We start from the raw sequence: 23,053 nt of genomic DNA on the forward strand, positions 1-23,053 counted from the left end.
TGTCTACTTCACTGTCTACTTTCATATTTTATTAAAGAGAATAAATAGGAAATATGAACTTTAGCAATATTATCAATCATCAATATATCCTCAGGAGTTTGTAATTTCTAAGTTTCTGCCTGAGTTTCAAAAATACTTATATATTAGACATTTTCTCATAATGAGTTTTATTATAAAATATACATGTTAATTATAAATAAAATTAAATCTATAAAGTAAAAATGTTTACATCTTTCTGCATCAGGCCTTTAAGTGCTTCCTAAGAAAACCACAGTTATTAGTTTTTTATGTTCTTGCAGAATTTTTTATGTGTGTGTGTGTGTGTATATATATATATACATACATATACATATATGTTACGAGACATGTTTTTATAATATTTTCTTAGCCTCTTTGCTGAAAACTCCATCTTGTCCTTCCTTACTTTGTCCCGTCTTCCTGCTTGAGAAACAGTCACGGTGATGGTAATGACTTAAGCTCAAGAACAAAGACCTAGAGGCATGGGTTATTTGTGGGGTCAGCTGAATGAGGACATAATACATTGGTCTAGGCACACCGGACCTGTGCAGATTGGCATGCCATTTTCACAAGCATGATATGTCTTCTAAAGAATAAGAGAAAGAGGAACCTCATGGCCAAGTGGTTTATGAGTGGTCGTTAGCAGAATATGCATTAGCAAAGAGAACCAAGGTGCAAACCTAGGCACACAGGGTTGCCGCAAATAGGCATGCCTTTTGCAGAAGCACAGTGAGGATTCTCTGAAATGCTATGCATAGATAGCTAACTCAAGTGCTAATGATTCTTAAATGCCTAAAGTTTAGAGTAAAAGTTTTAACATCTATCAGCTAAGTGACTTTTAAAATAATAAAAGAACTTATGAAATAATAAAAAAAAAAAAACCTATATCCTGCACCTACAACCCTCTTTTCACTTGACATAATCCTCAAAAGCACAATAAAAGCAGTGTGGTTTCTTGAGGCAGGGCTCTTGGTCCCTGAGACCTTGAGTCCCCTGGTTCCCACCTTTACTTAAGATAAATGTCTCGGAGTTCCCGTCGTGGCGCAGTGGTTAACGAATCCGACTAGGAACCATGAGGTTGCGGGTTCGGTCCCTGCCCTTGCTCAGTGGGTTGATGATCCGGCGTTGCCATGAGCTGTAGTGAGCTGTAGTGTAGGTTGCAGACGCGGCTCGGATCCCGCGTTGCTGTGGCTCTGGTGTAGGCCGGTGGCTACAGCTCGGATTCGACCCCTAGCCTGGGAACCTCCATATGCCGCGGGAGCGGCCCAAGAAATAGCAAAAAGACAAAAAAAAAAGAAAAAAAAAAAAGATAAATGTCTCCGTGTCTTGTTTTATGTTAACTTTTTTTTTTCTTAAGTTCCACAGCACCCGTTCTTCAGCCCCATCCTGCTGGGCTGGTCTCGGTACACACACACACACACACACCTTTTTGCCTAAGTGTCATTCTCGGTACACACACGTATACACACACACACACACACACACACACACACACACACACACACCTTTTTGCCTAAGTGTCATTCACTATATAAACCTTTCCAAGATTTTTCTTTTTTAACAAAATAGTAACAAGTTAATGAGCTTCTAAAAATTATTCCTCAGTGCTACTTTTAAATTATTAGGAATTATTTTAAAATTTAAGCAAAGCCTTAACATGTGGCTCTAAGTATTAAATAAAATGTCACTATCATTCTACTTTGATTTCTTCTGATAGAACAATGTGAGCGACTCCTTACAAGCAGTATTTCATGTTTATCGTTTTCTATTTCTCACTCCTACCTCCCATCCCAGTCCCCAGATACTGGCTTTTTTTGTATTTCTTTTCACTGCATAGATATTTATTGAGCGTCTCTCCTGTGCCAGGCACTGTGCAGGGTGCTGCATATACAGTGTTGAGAACAGACAGGACTGGCTGTGCTCATGGATCTCACATTTAACAGCAGAAACTGCAGGGGGTTAGAATAGCCTGGAACCACTGTACAACAAGGGAAAAAGAGTGAGGAAAGATTTGGGATTTGAACATCTGTACTGATCATAGTGACCGTGTTTCATATTGGGTATGTTTTACATTTATGATTTCAGTATCATTTTTCTCTTTTTTCACTTCAATTTTTTTCAGGTAGCAATGTGAGAACAGTTTTATCAGGTGAATTTCTGATGTTCTGACACCATAATTTTACTTCCTGCCCTGGTAAAAGATAATAGATGTGTGTTGAGGATTAAGAGGGATTGTATGTTATTTGTTATGCCTGTAATGCCCAGGTTGCCACTCTAGATAAATTGAAGCATTTTATGTAACTCACTAAAATGTTCCATTATTTAAAATTTCTCTTTACCAAAAGTGTACTCTTTGTATCTTTTTCTGATAGTTGACATTTATTTTAAGTGAAAGAAGAAAATCTGGATTTCTTTTTTATTTTAGAAAAAATGTTAGGAGTTCCCTTGTGGCACAGTGGGTTAAGGATACAGCGTTGTCAGCACAGTGGCTTGGTTGCTGCTGTGTCTTGGTTTCAGTCCCTGGCTTTGGAACTTTTGCATGCCACAAGCACAGCCAAAGATTGAAGAAAGTGACACAACATTGTATACAACTGTAATTTTTTTTAAATGTTAGAAAAATGCCACATTTCCAGGAATTGGCGCACACCAGATTTAAAGCCCCCTCCCCCAAAACAAAAACTTAAAAGATTTATTTTGAAATAAGTGTTTTAATTGCAATTTATTTTATCTTTAAGCAAGACTTTCATTTTTATCATTCAAAATACATGCTTTTTGGAATACTTAATTGTTATATTACTGAATAGCCAGAGTATTATTACACCATGTCTAACAAATTTTTACCTAGTCCCAGTAGTTTTGCAGAGCTTGCAAGTCAAATTCAGTTACCATCATGAATTAAAAATTTATACTTGACCAGACACTAAGTATTAAGTATACCGTATTGTGAAGTTGAATCTGTTCTCTCTAAAGATTTCATTAATGAAATAAAAAAAAAATCTAGGAACCTATTGTATTGTTCTTTTGGTAATATATATCCATATTTTTATTTATTATAATAACTTTATGTAAAGTTAATGTTTTCTTTTATAACATGTATTAGTTACAAAATCAGGGGAGAAAAAAGTCTGCTTTCTTAATGGGAAAAATCAGGTTAAGGGTATTTTATTTCAATTTTTATCCAGTTAGTTTTCTTGTAAAGTTGTGTTTTCTTTTAGCTCCATTTTCATTTGCTTTGGGAGGACAGAGGTCAAAGATTCCTTTGAGAAAGTTAATGAAAGCTGCAGATTTGTTTTTCTTGCTAAAAAAAATATATATAAACAAATGGAGAATTTTCCAAGCAATTTCACAGGGTTTGCAAAGTTCAGATAAAATATTCAGTTAACAAAGTTAAATTCCCTCTAGAAATTTGTAATATCATTAAAGTATATTAAAAATAATGGTTTAACAACATTGTAAATCAACTATACTTCAATAAAATTTTAAAAATGAAAAAAAAGGAGTTACTACCATGGCTCAGCAGAAATAAATACTAGTCGTATCCATGAGGATGCAGTTTGATCCCTGGCCTCACTCAGTGGGTTAAGGATCCAGCGTTGCCTTGAACTGTGGTGTAGGCTGCAAATGTGGCTTGGATCCCGTGTTGCTGTGGCTGTGCTATAGGCTGGCAGCTGTAGCTCTAATTCAAACCCTAGCCTGGGAACCTCCGTATGCCACGGGTACAGCCCTAAAAAGCAAAAAAAAAAAAAAAAAAAAAAGTGGTTGAAAGCAACAGCATGTACGTATTCTTACGAGCTATGGCTTAAAAAACAAAATGAAAATAAACAACAATAATAAACTATAAACCTTATACAAAAGACAGTTTATTTTTAAAATACAGCAGCATTTTTTTTTTGAAAACCAAATTGTGAATTTAATTGAATGCATATTTTTAAAACCCTTAGGAATACCTCTAGTTTGGTTTAAATCTACTCCTGGAGAATAGATGAGTGAAACAAATCCAGAAATTTTGAGTGCATGGTCTGTGCACTCAAAATCACAATACATAGTGGAGTTCCCATTATGGCTCAGTGGTAATGAGCCTGATTAGTATTCTTGAGGATTCGGGTTGGATCCCTGGCCTTGCTCAGTGGGTTAAGGATCCCGTGTTGCTGCTTGCTGTGTGTGGGTCACAGACTCGGCTTGGATCCTGGGTTGCTGTGGCTGTGGTGTAGGCCGGCAGCTACAGCTCCAATTTGACCCCTAGCCCTAATGCATGGTAATGTAAATATGCTGGGCACTGTGCTGAGTGTTTCACATAGATTAGCTCTTTTAAACACTACCCTACATTGCCTCTTGGTCTTTTACTATATTTTAAGTTGGATGGTAGGTATATAAATGTTTTGGGTTTTGTGTTTTTTTTAAACTTTTTGTGAGTCTGAAGCATTTTATAATTAAAGTCTTTGCCTTACAGCAGTTAATACCTTAGGGATTAAGAGATAAACAATTGATAAATGTTGGAAGACAACATGCTGCAGGGTCAAATAATAGTGAAATTATAGTCAAAAAAGTGAATTTTTACTGCAGGGTCATATAATAGTGAAAAATACCCTTTTTTTGTTTTTGTTTTTTTGCTATTTCTTTGGGCTGCTCCCGCAGCATATGGAGGTTCCCAGGCTAGGGGTCCAATCGGAGCTGTAGTCACCGGCCTACACCAGAGCCACAGCAACGCGGGATCTGAGCCACGTCTGCAACCTACACCTGCTCAGGGCAACGCCGGATTGTTAACCCACTGAGCAAGGGCAGGGACTGACCCGCAACCTCATGGTTCCTAGTCAGATTCGTTAACCACTGCACCACGATGGGAACTCCCTTTTTTTTTCTTAAATAGATATTTCAGAGAAGTATTCTCTTTTCTGTTTTGTGATTGAAACTGGCAAGTAGAAATAAAGTATCAGGGGAATCTATAGCTTTGAGCGAGTGTCACAAACCAGCTGAAGGAAAAGCAAAATCAAATAGGTAATAGAAATGAGAAAAGGAGGGGGAAAAAAGAAAGCAGAGTATGTATGTTAGAAAGTCAGACTATTTCCTGTGGAGTAATGAAATTTAGGAGTAACAGTTTGAGTCATTACCTCAGTTGAATGAAAAAGCCAGTGGTAATTTCATTCAATTTCTGACCATAACCAACCACTTATTTTAGGTAGGCCTAATTAAAGATACTTTTCTGTTTATATGACAGTTGCTTAATTAATAGTTGTTGGGTACTTGGAAGACTTCAGAGGTAATCACCTTTGTATATATTATTAGTGTATTCATAAAAAAACTAAATCCTTTAGGCTACCAGGCTACCCAGATACCAAGCTATGTGAAGCATAGCTACTATCTGAATCATGTCCTTTGAAATACTTGGAATTTGAAGAACAGAGTATGCAGTTTCTATTATAACTAATTTTGGAGCAATAAGGCAGTTTCTTTTCTTCTATTTATTTTATAAACTCTGAGTACATTGAAAGTTGAAATCAAAAGACAAGAGCTTACTTTGTTCATGGCACATATTTCAGTATGTTTTTCTGAAATTGTTAATATCTTCTGAGCAGTACCTTCATTTTCTTATTTGCTATCAAACACTGTTATCGGTATTATTTATATATAAAAGGCTTTAGGAAGGCCATGGTATAATTTTCTTATATTAAGAAAAAGGATGTGATTATAAAGCTGAAATATACCTTCAGTTTGTATACGGTTTGGTATTTGTATTTTTTATTTGTATACAGTTTGCTACAAATTTAGGGAGATAAGAGTATTTTAAATCAAGAGCAGAGTAAAAAGCTTATAGCTTTGAATAGATTTGAAACATGATTAAATGACAAAGTAAATAAAAGCCCCTGGTCAACCAAATCCTAATGGGGGAAAATAAAGAGTACTATGTAACTGGGTTCAAAAACAAATCTTTCTGTGAACTGGTACTAATATCAGGGTCAAGAAAAATTTTAAGAACAATATCGAGCACACATGCCTTTCCTATTAAAAAATAAGCCAGAAACATACATGCTTTAAAGAACCATTAATGATGTAATAATATTCATCAAAATTTTAACATAAATGTTTCTCTTTAAAAATGAGGTTAAAAATAGCAGTGGTGGGAGGGTAGGGTAGTAGGCATGGTCAAAGACAAAGACTTAAAATACCTGAATGCAAGTATAGGAAAAAGCCTTTAGTAATTGTACGTTAAGCCAATTCTGTTGTATAATTGCCCCTGCCCCTGCCCCGCTTCACCAGAACTTTATTAAAGACAATTAGGAACAAGTGCTGTTATCCTACCTACGTTATAGTAGATTACACATTCCTAACAGTTTTCAAAGCGACACCTCCTGCTTGATTTGTCCAGAACCTTCTTTCCTTATTTCCTGTATTAGTTTGCTAAAGCGTCCACAACAAAGTACCACAAACTGAGGACTTAAAACAACAAATTTGTTGTCTCACAGTTTAGAAATTGGAGATCAAGGTGCAGGTGGGGTCGATTCCTTCAGAGAGCTGTGAGAGAGAATTGTTTCCATAACACACCCCTAGCTTGTAGTGGTTTGCTGGCCATCTTTGGCCTTCCTTAGCCTACAGGAAGCATCGCCCTAACTTCTGCCTAAACTTTTGCATGGCGTTCTCTGTGTGTGTGTATGTGTGGTTGTCTCCACATTTCCCCTTTTCATAAGGAAAAGAGTCGTATTGGACTAAGGCTCATAGTAATAATCTCTTTTTAACTTGATTATCTCTGTAAAGACCCTTTCTCCAAATAAGGTTGTATCCTGTGCTAAGCGGAGGGGTTAGGACCTGAATAGATGACTATTGAGGGACACATTCAACCTATAAAGCTTCCCTCCTTTTCTCTACACTTCCCAACTAAGAGTAAAAATTTATTACCCAACTATACTTGCCAACTTCCCAAATAGAGATAATGTTATTTTTTTATTTGACAGTCTCCTCTAAAAACTAGTATATGGGTTTTTTTTTTAAATTAATCTATATTTGCTGAATTTCAGTCATGGACTTGGATAAATACCATGATGTAATATGACTAAAGCATAGAAAAGGAACAGTTATGTGCAAGTTAGTTTACAATTTGAGGTTGGAATATATAGTTTAGAGAAGATCCAATCAGAGAAATCGGGAGAAAGGTAGGATGTGAGTGGGCAGAGAGGATAATAGGTCATTCTAAGTTCAGGCATAGCTTCAATGAGCATTTAGAGTTAAGATCTTAGAGGCAGAAATCCAAAAACGGAGACCATCATCAGTCTGAAGCATACTGAATACTGACAGCTACCTTTTAGGAAGATCTGCCACTTAACCACTTTTTTTTGTCTTTTTGCCTTTTCTAGGGCTTCTCCTGCGGCATATGGAGGTTCCCAGGCTAGGGGTCTAATCAGAGCTGTTGCTGCTGGCTTACGCCAGAGCCACAGCAACGCAGGATCCAAGTCAAGTCTATGACCTACACCACAGCTCTCGGCAACACCAGATCCTTAACCCACTGAGAGAGGCCAGGGATCGAACCCGAAACCTCATGGCTCCTAGTCAGATTCGTTAACCACTGCGCCACTATGGGAACTCCAACTACTTCTTGACTTTGGGGGAATTATTTAGCCTTTCTACATCTCAATTTCTTTGTCATTAATATGGGGTTATTGTGATGAAATGATCCATGAAAAAGTGCTTAGTACATAGTCAGTGTTATCTGTTATTTTTTAATGGACATTGGTATATGTAAGGAAACTGTATCTTAATGTATCTTAATGTGAACAGATGAAGGCTTAAATAGGACTGTGACAAGTTTCTGTAGTGAATATGGAGCAAATGGATACTTTAAAGGAAGAGCCAGAGTGTGTGGGTCCTAATTTGAGTAAAGGATATGAAGAAAACTGTCCAAGAAGATAAGAAACAAAATGAATCCAATGATGACATAAGGAGTAATGGAAGACATAAGGGATATAGTTACTAATTTGTATTTTGAAAATGCTGAAATTGAAGTGATAATTTCTATATGAGCTGGCAATTAGAAATAGCACTAAAGTCATTGAAAGTCTTGGCCAGAGATGTGGACTTGAGATAGAGAACACTTTGCCCTGCAAAGAAGGGGGTGCAGGACAGAGCCTTTTGATAATCAGAGATGGGAAGGAGGAGTTGGTGGACAATGAACTTATCAGATAAACCAGAAGTAGAAATGTTGGTGTTTCCAAATCCAAGGAAGAAAATCTTAGGAAAAAGGCGTCTGAATTGTGCAGTGTGAACCTGAAGGCATGAAAGAGAATTAGGACCAAATAGAAGCCTTTGGATTCGGTCAGAAAGAGGTTAGCAATGACTTGTGGTAGGCAGAGTAATGGTCCCATGAAGGTGTTCTCCTCCTTATCTCTGAAATCTAAATATGCTCTGTTATAGAATTAAGGTTGCAAGTCAGATGACCATAAAATAGAAAAAGTAGTCTGGGTGAGTCAATTTTAATCACAAGGGTTCTTCAAAGCTAAAGAGGAGAAGAATGTAGAGTGATTTAGATGTTGAAAGACTCAACTAGCCATTGCTGAGTTTGAAGATGGAAGGGGACCATGAGCCAAGGAATGAAGGTATCCTGAGGAACTGGAGAAGGCAATGGAAAGGAGATTTCCCTTGAGCCTCCAGAAAAACAAAAACAAAAACCTGCAGCTCTGCTAACATCTAAATTCTAGCCTAAGGAGACCCTGTCAGATTTCTGACTTCCAGAACTATAAGATGATGAATTTGGTACTTCTAGCCACTGAGTTTGTTGTAATTCGTTGCAGTGGGAATGGGAAACTAATAGAGTAACGAAATGAGAATCTTCGTAGAATTTTGGAACTGAATGGTGTATTGCAGTGAATGTGTTTTAAGATTTGACTTAACTCCTTAAGTTGAAGAGATACTGTTGAGAAAAAGTGAGAAGCCGGGATTAATCGTTCATTCAAAATCTCACCTAAAGTGCTTCTGAGAATGCTATACTAATATTCTAGTCCTGTTAGAGCATGTAAATATTTTGTTTCAAATTTTCTATATTAAAGGCAGGCTGACCATAGACCTGAACTTGATCAGTAAGTCTAGAAATAGGGTTGTCTTCCCTTCCTTTTGGACGGTTTAAAAAAAAAAAATTGATACATAACACATCCCACCTAAAGTTTGCTATCCAGGAAGTATGCATCAGTGAAGGGAAATAAATTGCAAGATGACTTTGTACATAGTTATTTGATTAAATTCAATTATAGATGAGGACTGAAGTTCAGGGCAAAGAAGTGAGTCAACCTGTGGCATATTATCATCATCCATCTGCTATTGCCAGAGCTGGCCTGGAGCCCAGAGCCTTTCTGTGCCCAGAGATCTTTTTGCCACCTAAGGCTGTCCACATTTACAGGGGTTTGGGATTTGGAGATTGGATTACTTCTGGATTTAAGTAATCTTACATCCTATGAAGCTGTATGTCAGATGAGAGGGTGGTAGGAGTGAAGAGATAGTAACCTTTTTGGTTACTAAGGAATAGTCCTGTTGTTACTAGAGGAACGTAATAATGTCAAAAGGTAATAGCAAATACGTATTATGCATATGTTATCATGTGTCAGACACTCTTGTAAACTTCTCTATGTATAGTAACTCATTCTTCACCATAGTTTTTGATGTATAAATACATTATTATTACAGATGGGATTCTGAGTTACAAAGAGGTTACTTAACCTATCCAAGGTCAATTAACAGCAAAGTGGGATAGGGATGGATGCCATCCTTTACTTTTTAAAACTATGATGCTTTTTCTCAAACTATTTATTCTGAAATTTTTCAAAGGTATAGACAGTCTGATTAGTACAATGAACACCCGTATACTTGTTCTAGATTTAATGATTGCCAACATTTGCCACATTTACTTTATCTCCATTTATGTGGTGTGTGCGTGTGTGTTCATGACATTTCAGCATATGCCTCAATGGCATATTGATTATTTTGAGTTAAATTTACTTGAGAAACAGCAAGTAGGAAAAAAAAAAAAAAGATGTAAAAATAAAATCACTCCGACCTCCCCCTCCTTTCCACTGAAAATGGTAAATAAGTGATTTAGTGGTAAATATTTACTTGGGTACCCAACTGTTTATTTGAGGTAAACAGTGTTGCTTCATTTAGCTTTTCTTTAGACCTGTAACCCCAACCTGGACGGAACTGAAAGTCCCAGAGGAATGGGGAGGGGGAAGGGAGCCGAGCGGCGGGAGGTGGTGGCAGGATGTTGCCTGCAAGTGGCAGCCCGGTGGATTCTGGGAAGTGTAGTCTCCCTGGCATCCACGGCTCTCCCTATGCGGGGGGCCGGACTCCGGTCCCAGAAGCCCCCGGTGCAGCTCGCTGGGAACGCACTTCCTGGGACGCAGGGAGGGAGACGCGCTTGGAGGCTTCTCAGTGGGGGCGAGTAATATGCCTTGGATGTGAGGAACAGGTAGGTGTGGTCAAGAATATTCCGATTTCTGGGTCTTTTGCAAAAGTAGTTAAGGGTTTTGTGTAAGTTTGCTGAAACGAGAGGAATCCTTCAGCGTGGAAAACTGCTGGCCACCTTTGTGGAGGTGAAAATTGAGTGAGGAGGTATTTGATAAAGCTCTAAAAAAATTATTTTGGACTCAGGAGTATGGAAATGCCCAGGTTTCTGGCCGGAGCAGCCAGGGGCTTGGGGTTTGGCTGGCCGGCTGTGCTGTGTGGAGCTGCAAGTTGCTATTTTTGAATCACCAGCCCCTGCTGGTTGTGTAATGATGACCTGCTCGCGGTTCAAACCCACTCAGTGTTGCAGGGATAGGCTTGTTCAGAGAGCATTCATAGGCACTGTTGCGGTCTCTTTCCATTGGCTGTAACCAGGAAAGCTCTTTTTGTGCCCCTTCTCTTTCTTTCTGCCAGCTCTGGTGTCCCCTAAGGACACAGCTCAAAGCGAGGGCGGGGGTGGGGGGAGTGCGAGTTCCTCTGAGAGCTTGGTTTGTTTTCCTTTGAAGCCCAGATTCTGTTACAGGTTTTGCCAGAAGCCCATCAGGACATTAGAAGGTTTGACTGGATGACCTCACTTAGAAATGATTGCTCAGAGATCCTATTTTGTTGGGGTTTTTTGTTTGTTTGTTTTTTTATTGTAAGAAAAGTGTCGAGAGTTCCCATTGTGGCTCAATGGGTTATCAACATGACTAGTATCCGTGAGGACGAAGGTTCAATCCCCGACCCCACTCAATGGGTTAAGGATCCAGCGTTGCTGTGAGCTGTGGTGTAGGTCGACAGCTGCAGCTCCAATTCATCCCCTAGCTTGGGAACTTCCATATGCTGCAGGTGTGGCCCTAAAAAGAGTGAGCAGTTAATGCTTGATAGCAGCTCAAACATAACATTTGGAAAAGGAAAAAACAGAAACCAAAACTTGATTGAAAGCTCTTCTGTGGAGACTGTTGAGAACACTGTTCTACATAATGATCATAGTAGGACGAGCCCTGAAAGCATTAATCCAGGAAGCTGTCAGGCATTTACAAGTTTTCATTCTCGTCCTACCTATTTGAGGTAAATAATGTTTGAAGAGGAAGTTGTTGATGCTTAAAAAAGATATATGGGACATTTAAATGGTGGGTTGAGCTATTGGAACTATAAACTCAAAAAAAAAAAATTCTGGTTGCAAATTTTAGGAGGCACAGCACAAATCAGTTTGGACTAGTTTTGTTGTCGGTGTCCTTTGAAAAAGTATAAAAGAAACATCCTGAATTTCTCTTAGGCCATGACAACTGCACAGTGTTTCATCAGTCCTCTGTATTCTTTCACTATAGTCATGAAAGGATCTAAAAAATTCAATTAAATATTGATCATTTATTTCTAAGACAGCAAAGTGATTTTTATCTCTGTTTTCCCTATCTTCTCAAATCACAAAATGAGTGTTAATTTTTTTCTTTATCTTATGTATAGGTATTGTGTGAATTTAAGAATAAACTGACTTAAAAAAAGTTTATTGGAGTTCCCATTGTGGCGCAGTGGTTAACGAATCCGATTAGGAACCATGAGGTCGCGGGTTCGATCCCTGGCCTTGCTCAGTGGGTTAACTATCCGGCGTTGCTGTGAGCTGTGGTGTAGGTTGCAGACTCGGCTCGGATCCTGCATTGCTGTGGCTCTGGCGTAGGCCGGGGACTGCAGCTCCGATTCACCCCTAGCCTGGGAACCTCCATATGCTGCGGGAGCGGCCCAAAGAAATAGCAAAAAAGACAAAAAAAAGTTTATTGCCCACCTTTTTTTGGTTTAACATTTCATTGGTTTTAGATAATTGCTGACTATTTTTCCTAATTCCATGTGAATTCAAATTGAGTTTTTAAAGAAGCACTGTATTCACTTAGAGTATTTTTCCTATTTCTTTAGGCCCAGATCATTTCTGCTGTGTTTTGAGATGTGCATCTGTTTCTTCTAAGTTGATTAAAATTGTTTTAGAACTGTTAAGTACCTCAAAGAGTAAGTACATCTTTGATTATATCTTATACTTCCTTTGCTTTTGTATATCAGATGACACTTTTTTCTCTTGTTTAGAAAAATAGGGGACAGACCTCTCTTGTGAGAGCAATGACGATGACCTACAGTTTCTAATAAAAGCCAAATTACAGGTAGAAGGGAGGGGCTGCTAGTGTTACTCCCAAGAATTAATGTAGATGCTGTGACTCATACAGCTAGTCCTTGGAATTGTTCCTGAAAAAATACAGTAATGAGTCTAGGAGTTCCTAAAGCTCTTAGCCACTAATCTTGCTCCAGATTCCTTTGACCTCTATTCAAAACCACAGAAAAGGTATCCTTTTGAAAATATTTTTACTGAAAATATCTTTGATAACCTTCAGTTGTGTCCCAAGTTTTATCCATCAACTCTGCAAGTCATTGAGGAATATATAGTTAAATGACATATGTGAAACTGTGTGTTGAATAGAGTTCTGGTCTGATTTGGTCAGTAACTACTCTCAGAATACTTTCAAATAAGCCTACCAACAATGGTCATAAACTTAAATATCTGACCATATTCTGTTTAAAAAAAAAAAAAAAGCTTTACTATTTGTGATCTCACAACTACCCTGGGGGGCATTTGAGAAATTCGAGATTCAGAGGCTGTGGGTGACTTTCCCAATTTGCAAATGGTAGTTTATGACTGGCAGTTGGGTCTTTGATCACCTGGGCTGCAGTACCCCACTGCCTCCCAGATGGAAACGACAAGCCATGCATGTTTGTTCATTCATTTAACAAATAATTGAGTGCTTTCTATGTGCCAGTCTTGGACACAGTAAATAAAACAGAAGGCTCTCTGTCCTCCTGGAATTTACAGTCTGGTGGGAAAGATAAATACTGAACAAGGAATATAAGCATAATCACTCACTACCAAAGAAAAAGTACAAAGGTGCAACCAGAGCGTGTAACTAGAGGCAGGGGGAAGATGAAGGGTGGAGAGAAGAGGGGAGGTTTAGGGCCAGCCTCCTTGGAAGCTAGAAAGATGAGTGCCTATTAGCTAAGATGGGATTAAGAAAGTTCTAGGAGGAAGAACAGCAGGGAGAAAAGCTCTTAGCTAAATTGAAAAACAGAATTGGAAAAGTTAAAAAGGAAAGCAGTATGGCTACATAGACGGTAATATGTAAGGTGGGAGAGTGATGCAATAAGGATTGAGAATTTGGCAGAACCCAGATGGTGGGATTTAAAACTTTGGAAACTATGGGAAGGATTTGAAACTTTAGAAACTTTATTCTGAGGGAAATAGCCATTGAATGGTAAGAAAAGTATTGAGATGATTAGATTTGCACTTGAAAAAATTATTTCAGATTCTTAACTAATTGGTATAGCTCGAGAGTAAAAGCCTTTTTACCCTCCCATTATGAACAAATCTGAATCCACGAGTCAACATTATCTTTCAGTTTTAAATGTAAACATATTTCTTTTCTCCACCATCTTTAAAATATTACTTCCTCTCTCTAGTGGGATTTTACTACTTCTTATCAAATCATACATATGTGGAGCTAAGAGCAGGGCATAAAAAGTAGAGCAGTCAAAGAAAGTTAAAAAGAGCTTGGGCATTAATTCCAGCACTGAGGTTGAATTTATTTAAATTGAGATTAATAGTATTTCCTTTCTGAAAAAGGCCATGGTATACTTGTTGGCTCTCCAAATAGGACTTTTAGTTAATCTACTCTGGGATGGGAGCCAATTCAGGGGACTGGTATAACCCTTGTACTGGTTTGATGCAGGATAAATTTGAACACACTTGATACTGAAAAAAATATTGTTTTATAGTCTGTAGACTTAAGAACTACAGAAATTTATTAATAAAGTCGTTCATCCTGATCTTGTTTCTCATTCCATTTGAATTGTAAGAATCAGGGGTACAGGGCAGCTTCATTGGAGAAATATCAGTTACATCGATACTCCAAGTATTTGCCCCCTAACTCATTGTGATTGATTAGGATTCTGCATGGGTGTTCTGAAGTTCTGAAGATTTGAAAGAAACTGAGGGCGGAGTGCCCGTCATGGCTCAGTGGTTAACGAATCCGACTAGGAACCATGAGTTTGCAGGTTCGATTCCTGGCCTTGCTCAGTGGATTAAGGATCTGGTGTTGCCGTGAGCTGTGGTGTAGGTTGCAGATGTGGCTCGGATCCCGAGTTGCTGTGGCTCTGGGTGTAGGCCAGTGGCTACAGCTCCAATTCAACCCCTAGTCTGGGAATCTCCATATGCCTCAGAAGCGGCCCTAGAAATGGCAAAAAGACAAAAAAAGAAAAAGAAACTGAGGGAGCCTTTTATTTTTGTCTTCACAACATTGATTAAATCATTATTGCTCAGCTTTTCTCTAGCCCTGAATGGTACATGTTATGAACAGGTGTCTTAATGGATCATTTTGCTTAACACCTCACAGTGATCGCTTGATAGGTAATAATTAGGTACCTCTTTCACTGTTGTTGGCATTTTGAGCTCACAAAGGGCATATTCTTTGCTTCAGTCTCACTTAACACACTGGGGCAAGGTCCAGATATTATTGGCCTCGGTGTTCCTCTCAGGCTTAAAAGAGTGTTTTGCATGTGTTAGATATTCAGTAAATATCTGTTGAGTGAATATTGTTTGGTAATACAACTTCCTTGTCCAGTTCTACATCATTAGTACCTACCTACCTTTGTGAGTTGCTGTGGTCTTGAATCAGGGCCCAGTAGTCATCATGTATTCATATATTCCTAAAATGACTTAGCACTCTGCAAGCTGCTCACAGCATACTAGGGAGAATGAGCAGAAACCAACAGGAAACTGGATTCTGGAGACTGATATCTTTAGTAGCCTTTTCCAGTGTAAACATTCTCAAACCCGCACCAGAGTTTTCATTGCTGGACCAAGGTGGTTAGTTGCTAAAATTAAGCATGTAAAATTTGCAGGAAAAAAATAAATTAAAACTGTAAGTCTCTGTTTTCAATATTTTCATCCATAACATTTTCTTAAACAAATGCTACTTTTGGTAGTCTTGACAGAAGACAGCACGATAAACAAAGTAGTTAACTACTGTTAATGGAGAAACTTGTCTATAACTTGAGGACTTTAAAAAGGGTTACTCGTGCTTAAATTCTGATTTTTGTGTTGTACATTTATATATATATATATGTGTGTGTGTAGATATGTATATACACCTATATTCTGCTGGTGAATCATTCCCAGTTCGTACGATTGGATTAAATAGACAAATACATTGTTTTCTAAAGAACAGTGTGCCCTCTCATTTGAACACATTTAAGACTCAGGTCCTAATTCAGTTGCCTAGCATTTTGATCCTGGTTTTCTTTCTGACCCCTAAAACTCCTAGAAATGTTACTCTGCCATTTCAGTGTTAATATTTGATTCTGCAAATAGTAATGGATTCGCTAACACGGTATCCAGAAATAAGAACATTTTCCACATTACCCTTTTGTCATGATCTAAGAGAAGCAGATGTGCTACCTTATTAAAGTATTCTGTTCTCTTGCCTCCTGGGAGGCCTGATGGAAGGCAGGAGAAATAACATCTGAGTGGTATTTGGAGAGTGAGCCTCAAACTCTTGAAGAAATAAAGCTGAGTAAGATACTGGTTTGTATAATTTGTCACATACAGAAAAAGAACCTTGCCTTTTAAGTTCAAAGAAAGTTCTGGTTACTTTTTTCGTTTCCTTATAATAGTATTAATAGAGATAGGTTGTCACCTACCTCAGAAATCTGTGTTCATCTTATATGAGCAATAATAGACTAAACAATAGTAGTATATTAGTATAATAACCAATAGCATAATAACCTGAAAAGCATGCCACTCATCTTGAATCAGTCAGGAAGTAGTTGAGCAGAATAATTTTAGGGACTTTTGTTCTCTTCTTCATTTGACTAACTCATTGGAGAGGAGTCTCTTTATGTTGTATAATTTTCTGGTACACTTGGAATATAGGAATGAGATATTTGCTTTTTCTTATTTAATGTTGATTTGGCAAATGTTTTTTGAATTGCTCTTGGATGCCAAGTACTGGGCTGGTCACTGAGTGCTAAGAAGTAGGTAACACTTGCATTACACTTAACAAGGCGCCAGATGTAATTTTAAGCACCTGACATAATATTAACTCGTTGAACATTTAGAACAACTAAATGAGGTAGGCAGACTTACTTTTCCCATTGTAGACGAAGAAGATGGGCACACAGAAGTCACTTGGCCAGTAAGTGGGGAAGTGGGGCTTAAAACCCAAGCAGTTTGATTCAAGAGTCTGCCCTCAACCCCTCTGCTGCCCTCCACTGCTCCTTTCCCTACACCTGTGTCTTTTATGAGCCGCCTGCACCTCAGCTGTGGGCTGGTCTCATTTCACATTTGCATGAGCACTGGAGGCCAAATTTGTGTTGTGTGTAGTTGCTGGTTGCTGAGTGCTCTGACCCTGTATTTTGGAGTGCCTGACATGTCAGAATGCTTGATATGTGGGTGTTGAGTGAGTGATTGACAACAGAGATGTTGTCAGATGTGACGTTAAGAGAATTTGAAATTATTTTAGTTGTTCCTTTGATTTGCTGTTTAAAAAAAAAAAAAGAATACTCGTGTGTGAAGGCTTTAGTTGCTCTGTGTCCCAGTCAGCAGTAACCGGGTGTATGGGTGCCACCTGCTCTCAGGTCACATGCACGTGGGCTCATAGGCGTTCATATTGTACGTGGAGAGGGGACAAGGGACAGAATTTCCCTGCCTGCACTGACATCATTGGTTGTTTTCCAGTCAGCACCTGCTCTGCTTTCCTATTGGCCCTTTCTGATTTGTCCTCTTGTGTATCACCCCCAGTCCGACAGGCAGTACCGCACAGGCCTGGCTGCCATGGGCTGTCGGGATGTTCACGCAGCCACAGTCCTCTCCTTCCTGTGTGGAATCGCCTCAGTAGCAGGCCTCTTTGCGGGGACCCTGCTGCCCAACTGGAGGAAATTACGACTGATCACGTTCAACAGAAACGAGAAGAACCTGACTGTCTACACAGGCCTGTGGGTAAAGTGTGCCCGCTATGACGGGGGCAACGACTGCCTGATGTACGACACTACCTGGTACTCGTCAGTTGACCAGCTGGACCTGCGGGTCCTGCAGTTTGCCTTGCCCCTCAGCATCCTGATCGCCATGGGTGCCCTGCTGCTCTGCCTGATCGGAATGTGTAACACGGCCTTCAGGTCCTCGGTGCCCAACATCAAACTGGCCAAGTGTCTGGTCAATAGTGCAGGCTGCCACCTGGTGGCCGGGCTGCTGTTTTTCCTGGCAGGTACTGTGAGCCTCTCCCCATCCATCTGGGTCATCTTTTATAACATCCATCTGAACAAGAAGTTTGAGCCAGTCTTTGCATTTGACTACGCAGTGTATGTTACCATCGCTAGTGCCGGGGGGCTGTTTATGACGTCCGTTCTGCTCTTTATCTGGTACTGTGCATGCAAGTCCTTGCCTTCTCCTTTCTGGCAGCCGCTGTACTCGCATCCTCCCAGCATGCATACGTATTCACAGCCCTACTCAGCACGCTCCCGCCTCTCTGCCATCGAAATTGACATTCCAGTAGTTTCACACACGACCTAACAGGGAAATAGTTGTAAAAAAAAAACTTGTAGCCTCACATTTATTTCCCTCGTGCAAAGAGTTGTATTTGGACCTCTATACGTTTTCCTTTGTTTCTGACCAGTCAATGAAGCCAAATTTCTATGTCTTGGTAGGATGAAGTGCTGCTAGTTTTTATGAAAAGTACATTATTTTAAATGTGAATCATTCCTTTTATCTTCTTATGCTAGAAGGATTTTTGACCTCCTTGTGATATCTGATCAGTTATTTATATGAAAAGGACCTGTGTCTCATTGAGGTGATTTAGAGCAACATAGTAAAGTGGAAAATGATTGCTAGGAGAAGCTGTTGTATATGATCTTCATGAATATTTCAGAATGTGTATTGTCCTTCTTCTCTAATACTTGAAATTGGGAAAAGAGGGCAATTTCAAATTTAAGAAATTTTTTTCAGGTAAGGGTAATATTTTAACAGTAGCCAGTCTACCAGCTAAAACTTTTCTTACTTTTTCTCGGGGCTAATTATATTGAATAGAGTTCGGTATTTTGAAGATGACTTTCTTTTGTGAGTTCCTTATCTTCTACCTCATGCCTGTGTTTAAAAATAAAATGTATTTTAAGTGATATCAGAGAGAATAAGCCTAACAGTTAAAATATATAATAGTATGGATAAAATTTAACATAATTTTTAGAAGTTAATGGTTCTATAAGTTTTGTTATTAGAATTAAAACATGGCATGTGCTGTATTGGTGCTTCTTCTGAGGCAGAGAAACTTTTTTTCCAGATATCATCCACCAAGTGGTACTCATGCCCGTTTATAATCTCCTAGTGGCTAAGAGAGAGAAATGAAGAGGCCCATGTGGTTTGTTCTCCTTTAGACAGCCATAGGGGGACAAGCATCTGTTCTTCAGTGACAACATCAGAGATTGATTCTGGTGACTGCCTTTTGGGTGAGGGTGATGGGTAAAGTAAAGCATGGCTTCCCCATGACCACATTCATCCTTGATTCAGTCCCTGCCCCAATCACTGATTACTTCCTTGAGCATATATCTTTGTGCAGCACTTTAATAGGTGCTATAGAGGATACATGCAAAGTATCTGGTCCCATCTACTAAGAAATTTTAATGTAAGAGAGAAGAGCAAACTGTTATCTGACAGGGAACCGTTGACTTCAGTGGAAGCTGGTCTTCACTTCTCAGTCATTGATCTAGGAATATATTTCACCCAGAGACATGGCTCTCTGGCAGACAGCTTACTGTACAATACTAGCAATATTCTGGAACTTAGAGATTCAATTTGTTGGATCCTTTAGAGCACCTACCTTAGGCTAGACACTGTAATAACACTTTGTCAGATTCATTAGAATGAGCAAAAGTGGTTAAAAAAAAAAATAAACCAACTGTTCCCTTTTCACTTCTGAAAGTATGGTGATGCATTGAAGAGGGAGGAGTATTTAAGATTTCTCTCCTAATGGGGTAACATTGAGAAGAAACCATGTTAGCACCGAGATGAATGCTTAGAAATTCAGGGATATTGGGTCTTTACCCTTATGAATTTGAGCTGCTTACTTAATTGATGTAATTTGCCACACATTAGTAGCATATTCATAGGATTTTGTTCTGTTACCCATTACAAATTTCACAAACAGCTAGTTGCATGGTTAATAGATTATTGTGCCTCTTCTGCAAAACTGAGTATAATTCTGATACTTCTGTGAATGTAAGTGGTACTTTTATTTCTAATTCCAAATACTAGCTTATGTATATAGCCAGTAAATCCAGTTGTGTAATTTTTAAACTGCCATCAGTTGAAAGCATGCAAAACTATGATTTTTTTTTAGCTACAGCTTCTGATTTCCTTCAGTTCTCCTTTTAACTCATCTCAGATGTAGCTGAGTCTTGATGATTCCAAAATAATGGCAGATAGAATTTTGAGATTAGTATTAATTTCCCCTTTGCTAATTACTTTCTGTCCCCCTTCACTAAATTTGTCCAGAAGTGTCAAGAATTCTAGCATTCTTTGTATAAACAACATTAAAAGCAGACTCAGCCATTAATATTCTATCCTAGACAGTTTTTAGTCCATGGGATCATATAAATGTTAAAATTTTCCTACAAGAATCTTTTGAATTCTTTTCATAATCTATAGCCTGAAAATATTACTTATTATGGATTCACTTGGCAAAAGAAACAGTTTCCCTTATTGTCTTTAATATTTCAGATTTGCTGTCAGGAGCTATTCTTCAAAGCCATCAAAGAAAAGCAGGTATTTAGAATTCTTTTTAATAACTTTTGAGCATTCATCAGGTTATCATTGTGATGGTTTTTTTTTTTTTTTTTTTGATTGTTACAAGTCTATTAATGTTAAAGGCCTTTTACAGAAGCCAGTTTAGAAAACCTTAAAAGTAGTATGATGCACCAGATTTGGTTTGTCCAGCCATGGGAGGAAAAAAACCTGAGTTTACTTGTAAATAAATATACGCTATAATAGATGATATGTTTGTTGTAAACTGCAATGTAAAACCTCGATAAAACTGCACTGTACTTCTTGATGTTTATTAAAAGATGTATTTTTACAAGTTTCTGCTTCTGTCCTCATTTTCGTCAGTGCTTTAAGGTGAACTACTTTGAGAAATGGTTCTCAAACATGTGCAAATTGAAAAAGACACAGCCCCATTTAAAGCCCTGTAGCATAGCAGTTGGAAAGGAATCAGACAACTTGGCATTATTATTTCAGAAGCATCAAGACTCTTCATTTCTAAGAGTGGTCCTAGGAGTTCACTGGAGTATTTCAGCATTCCACAAGAAAGCACCAAATAAAGTTAATCGTGCCAGACTTGCCTCATCAGTGGAGTTTTCCAGTGGCCTGTGATCTTGCAGATTGGGAGTTCTCAAATAGTTTAGCAGGAGGATCTTTCCTTACTCCTCAGAACTTAAGGTCACCCGGAAAAGCAGTCCTAACAGGTAAATCACCTTAAAATTTCTGGAGCCTGGGATGAGCTTTTAGTTTTTTGCCTCCTGGGGATGGCATTCACACGCGCTCCTCACTGAACCCATGGCTCTGTGGTGGGACGTTAGATTCCAGAGCTGTATGTTGCACTGAAAATCCAAAGCTACTTCAGGCTGGGCATCCTGATAGCTGATTATACTGACGCACCATAGCCTGGAGTCTGCCCCTTAGTTGCACAGGCTCACTGAGGGTGGTTGAAATGCTAGAGAAGCTCTTCATGCTAACCGGATTCACAGAGACTAACTTTACCAACCAGAAGTGAGAAATAAGATTATTTGTAACCACTATCCAAGACCTTTTTTTTTTTTTTTTTTTTTCTCTCTTTCTTTTTAGGGCCACACCTGTATAGCATATGGAAGTTCCCAGGCTAGGGGTTGAATCAGAGCTGCACCTGAAGCCTACACCACAGCCACAGCAACTCGGGATCTAAACCGCGTCTGCAATCTACACCACAGCTCTCAGCAACGCTGGATCCTTAACCCTGGAGCAAGGCCAGGAATCAAATCCATATCCTCATGGATACTAGTCAGGTTCATAACCCACTGAGCTACAACAGGAACTCCCAAGGCCAATTTTTAAAACTATAGCCTACGCAGAGCTCCTTGGAGAAAAGACTGATTCTAGTCCTGGGGTGTAGGGAAAGCACAAATTGAGTCCAGCACATTGTCCCCTAAGGAAAGGAAATACTCAAAGAAATGATGGTGGCTTATCAAATTACACAGGCGCCGACCTGAAGAGGTTCCCACTGGCCAAATCTGGGACAATAAGAGCATCAAAATAAATAATGATTGTGGGTTATAACCCATTGAATGAAGCAGAAGGCCATGTGTCATGACGATAAATATGCAAAGAAAGAAAAGCTGTTTCTTACAGTAAAATACCAAATAATAAGTATAGAAAAATAGATGGAATTGGGAAAACATCAATAGAATTGAAACTGGTAAGTGAAATTTTGATGAAAAACAAGATATTATTCTCAAAATACTGCTCCATAAATTGTTTACTAATTTCAGAGGGAAAATAGTAATTGTACAGTGGATAAACTTGGCAGATACAGCCTAAACCAATTGATCAACTGGTTGCACCTCTTAATATGATGCAAAGAGAAGGTCAGATCATTGCTTTTGTGGTGTTTTCATTAAAAATAACATTGTTTGACAGATGCAAACTATGTATAGAATGGGTAAATAGCAAGATCTTACTGCAGAGCACAGGGAACAATATACAGTATCCTGTGGTTAAACTATAATGGAAACAGAAGTGAAAAAAAAATGTATCACTCTGCTGTCCAGCAGAAATTAACATTGTAAATCAACCATACTTAAAAAATTCCTTAAAGTCATATAAAAAAAAAAATACATTGCTTGAGACTAATCTTGAGGAAACGTGTGCAGCTTGCCAGTTCCACTTTTAATTTTTGCTACCTTCTCTTACCCCTCCTGATCCTACAGCTCTTCATTTTTATGATTAAAAGCATAAAATTTAGTTTGTCTCTGAAAATATTTAATACAAGTATTTTATGCAATAACTCTTTAAGGGGGGATTTTGAAGAGCTTATGTCACTGGGACAAAAAGGAAAAGTCCCTGCAGAAGAGATGTAAATCAAAGTGATGGAACCACAGGCTTCATGAGATCTTTAATTAGCTATCTCAACTTCATTACTTGGCAATATCTTCCATCTTTAAGTATGTTGACAGGTTAGCCTAAGTGCTATCTATCTCCCTTTGCTCCCCCTCCCCCACACTAGAGTAACCTTTCTAGGAGAAGGTCATTCTCCCTGTCCCTCCTGGGTGTCTCACCACCCTCCAGCCCAGGAATGTTATGTGTCAGTGCCATAGCATGCCAGAACCCTTTAAAACCTCACTGCAGGACTGTAGAACTCAGAAAAAGCACAACTGTAGCCTGCCTAGTATTCATATCCAAATCTACTATTAATGGGGAATTTGGGTTTGTTCCTTTTATTTTATTTGGAAATATGCCAACTTTCCAGAC

At 38.7% G+C, this 23,053-nt stretch overlaps 1 protein-coding gene across 2 annotated transcripts; it reads left to right on the forward strand.

The window, feature by feature from the left end:
• CLDN12 (claudin 12) lies at window positions 10,319-20,631 on the forward strand. Of its 2 annotated transcripts, XM_005667576.3 has the most exons (3): window positions 10,319-10,459; window positions 12,385-12,474; window positions 17,306-20,631. In XM_005667576.3, exon 3 carries the CDS (start codon window positions 17,339-17,341, stop codon window positions 18,071-18,073), a length of 735 nt encoding a protein of 244 aa, XP_005667633.1. In that variant the 5' UTR covers window positions 10,319-10,459; window positions 12,385-12,474; window positions 17,306-17,338; the 3' UTR covers window positions 18,074-20,631. The 2 variants fall into 2 exon arrangements, with proteins under 2 accessions (XP_005667633.1, NP_001153551.1); NM_001160079.1 differs by lacking the exon at window positions 10,319-10,459 and having other exon boundaries at window positions 12,461-12,474; window positions 17,306-18,083.

The sequence above is a fragment of the Sus scrofa genome, chromosome 9 (genome assembly GCF_000003025.6).
Source record: "Sus scrofa isolate TJ Tabasco breed Duroc chromosome 9, Sscrofa11.1, whole genome shotgun sequence".
Taxonomy (NCBI): domain Eukaryota; kingdom Metazoa; phylum Chordata; class Mammalia; order Artiodactyla; family Suidae; genus Sus; species Sus scrofa.

Bases quoted from the DNA above. Each gene is read 5' to 3' on its own strand.
- CLDN12 (XM_005667576.3), top strand. From the start codon at position 17,339: ATGGGCTGTCGGGATGTTCACGCAGCCACAGTCCTCTCCTTCCTGTGT.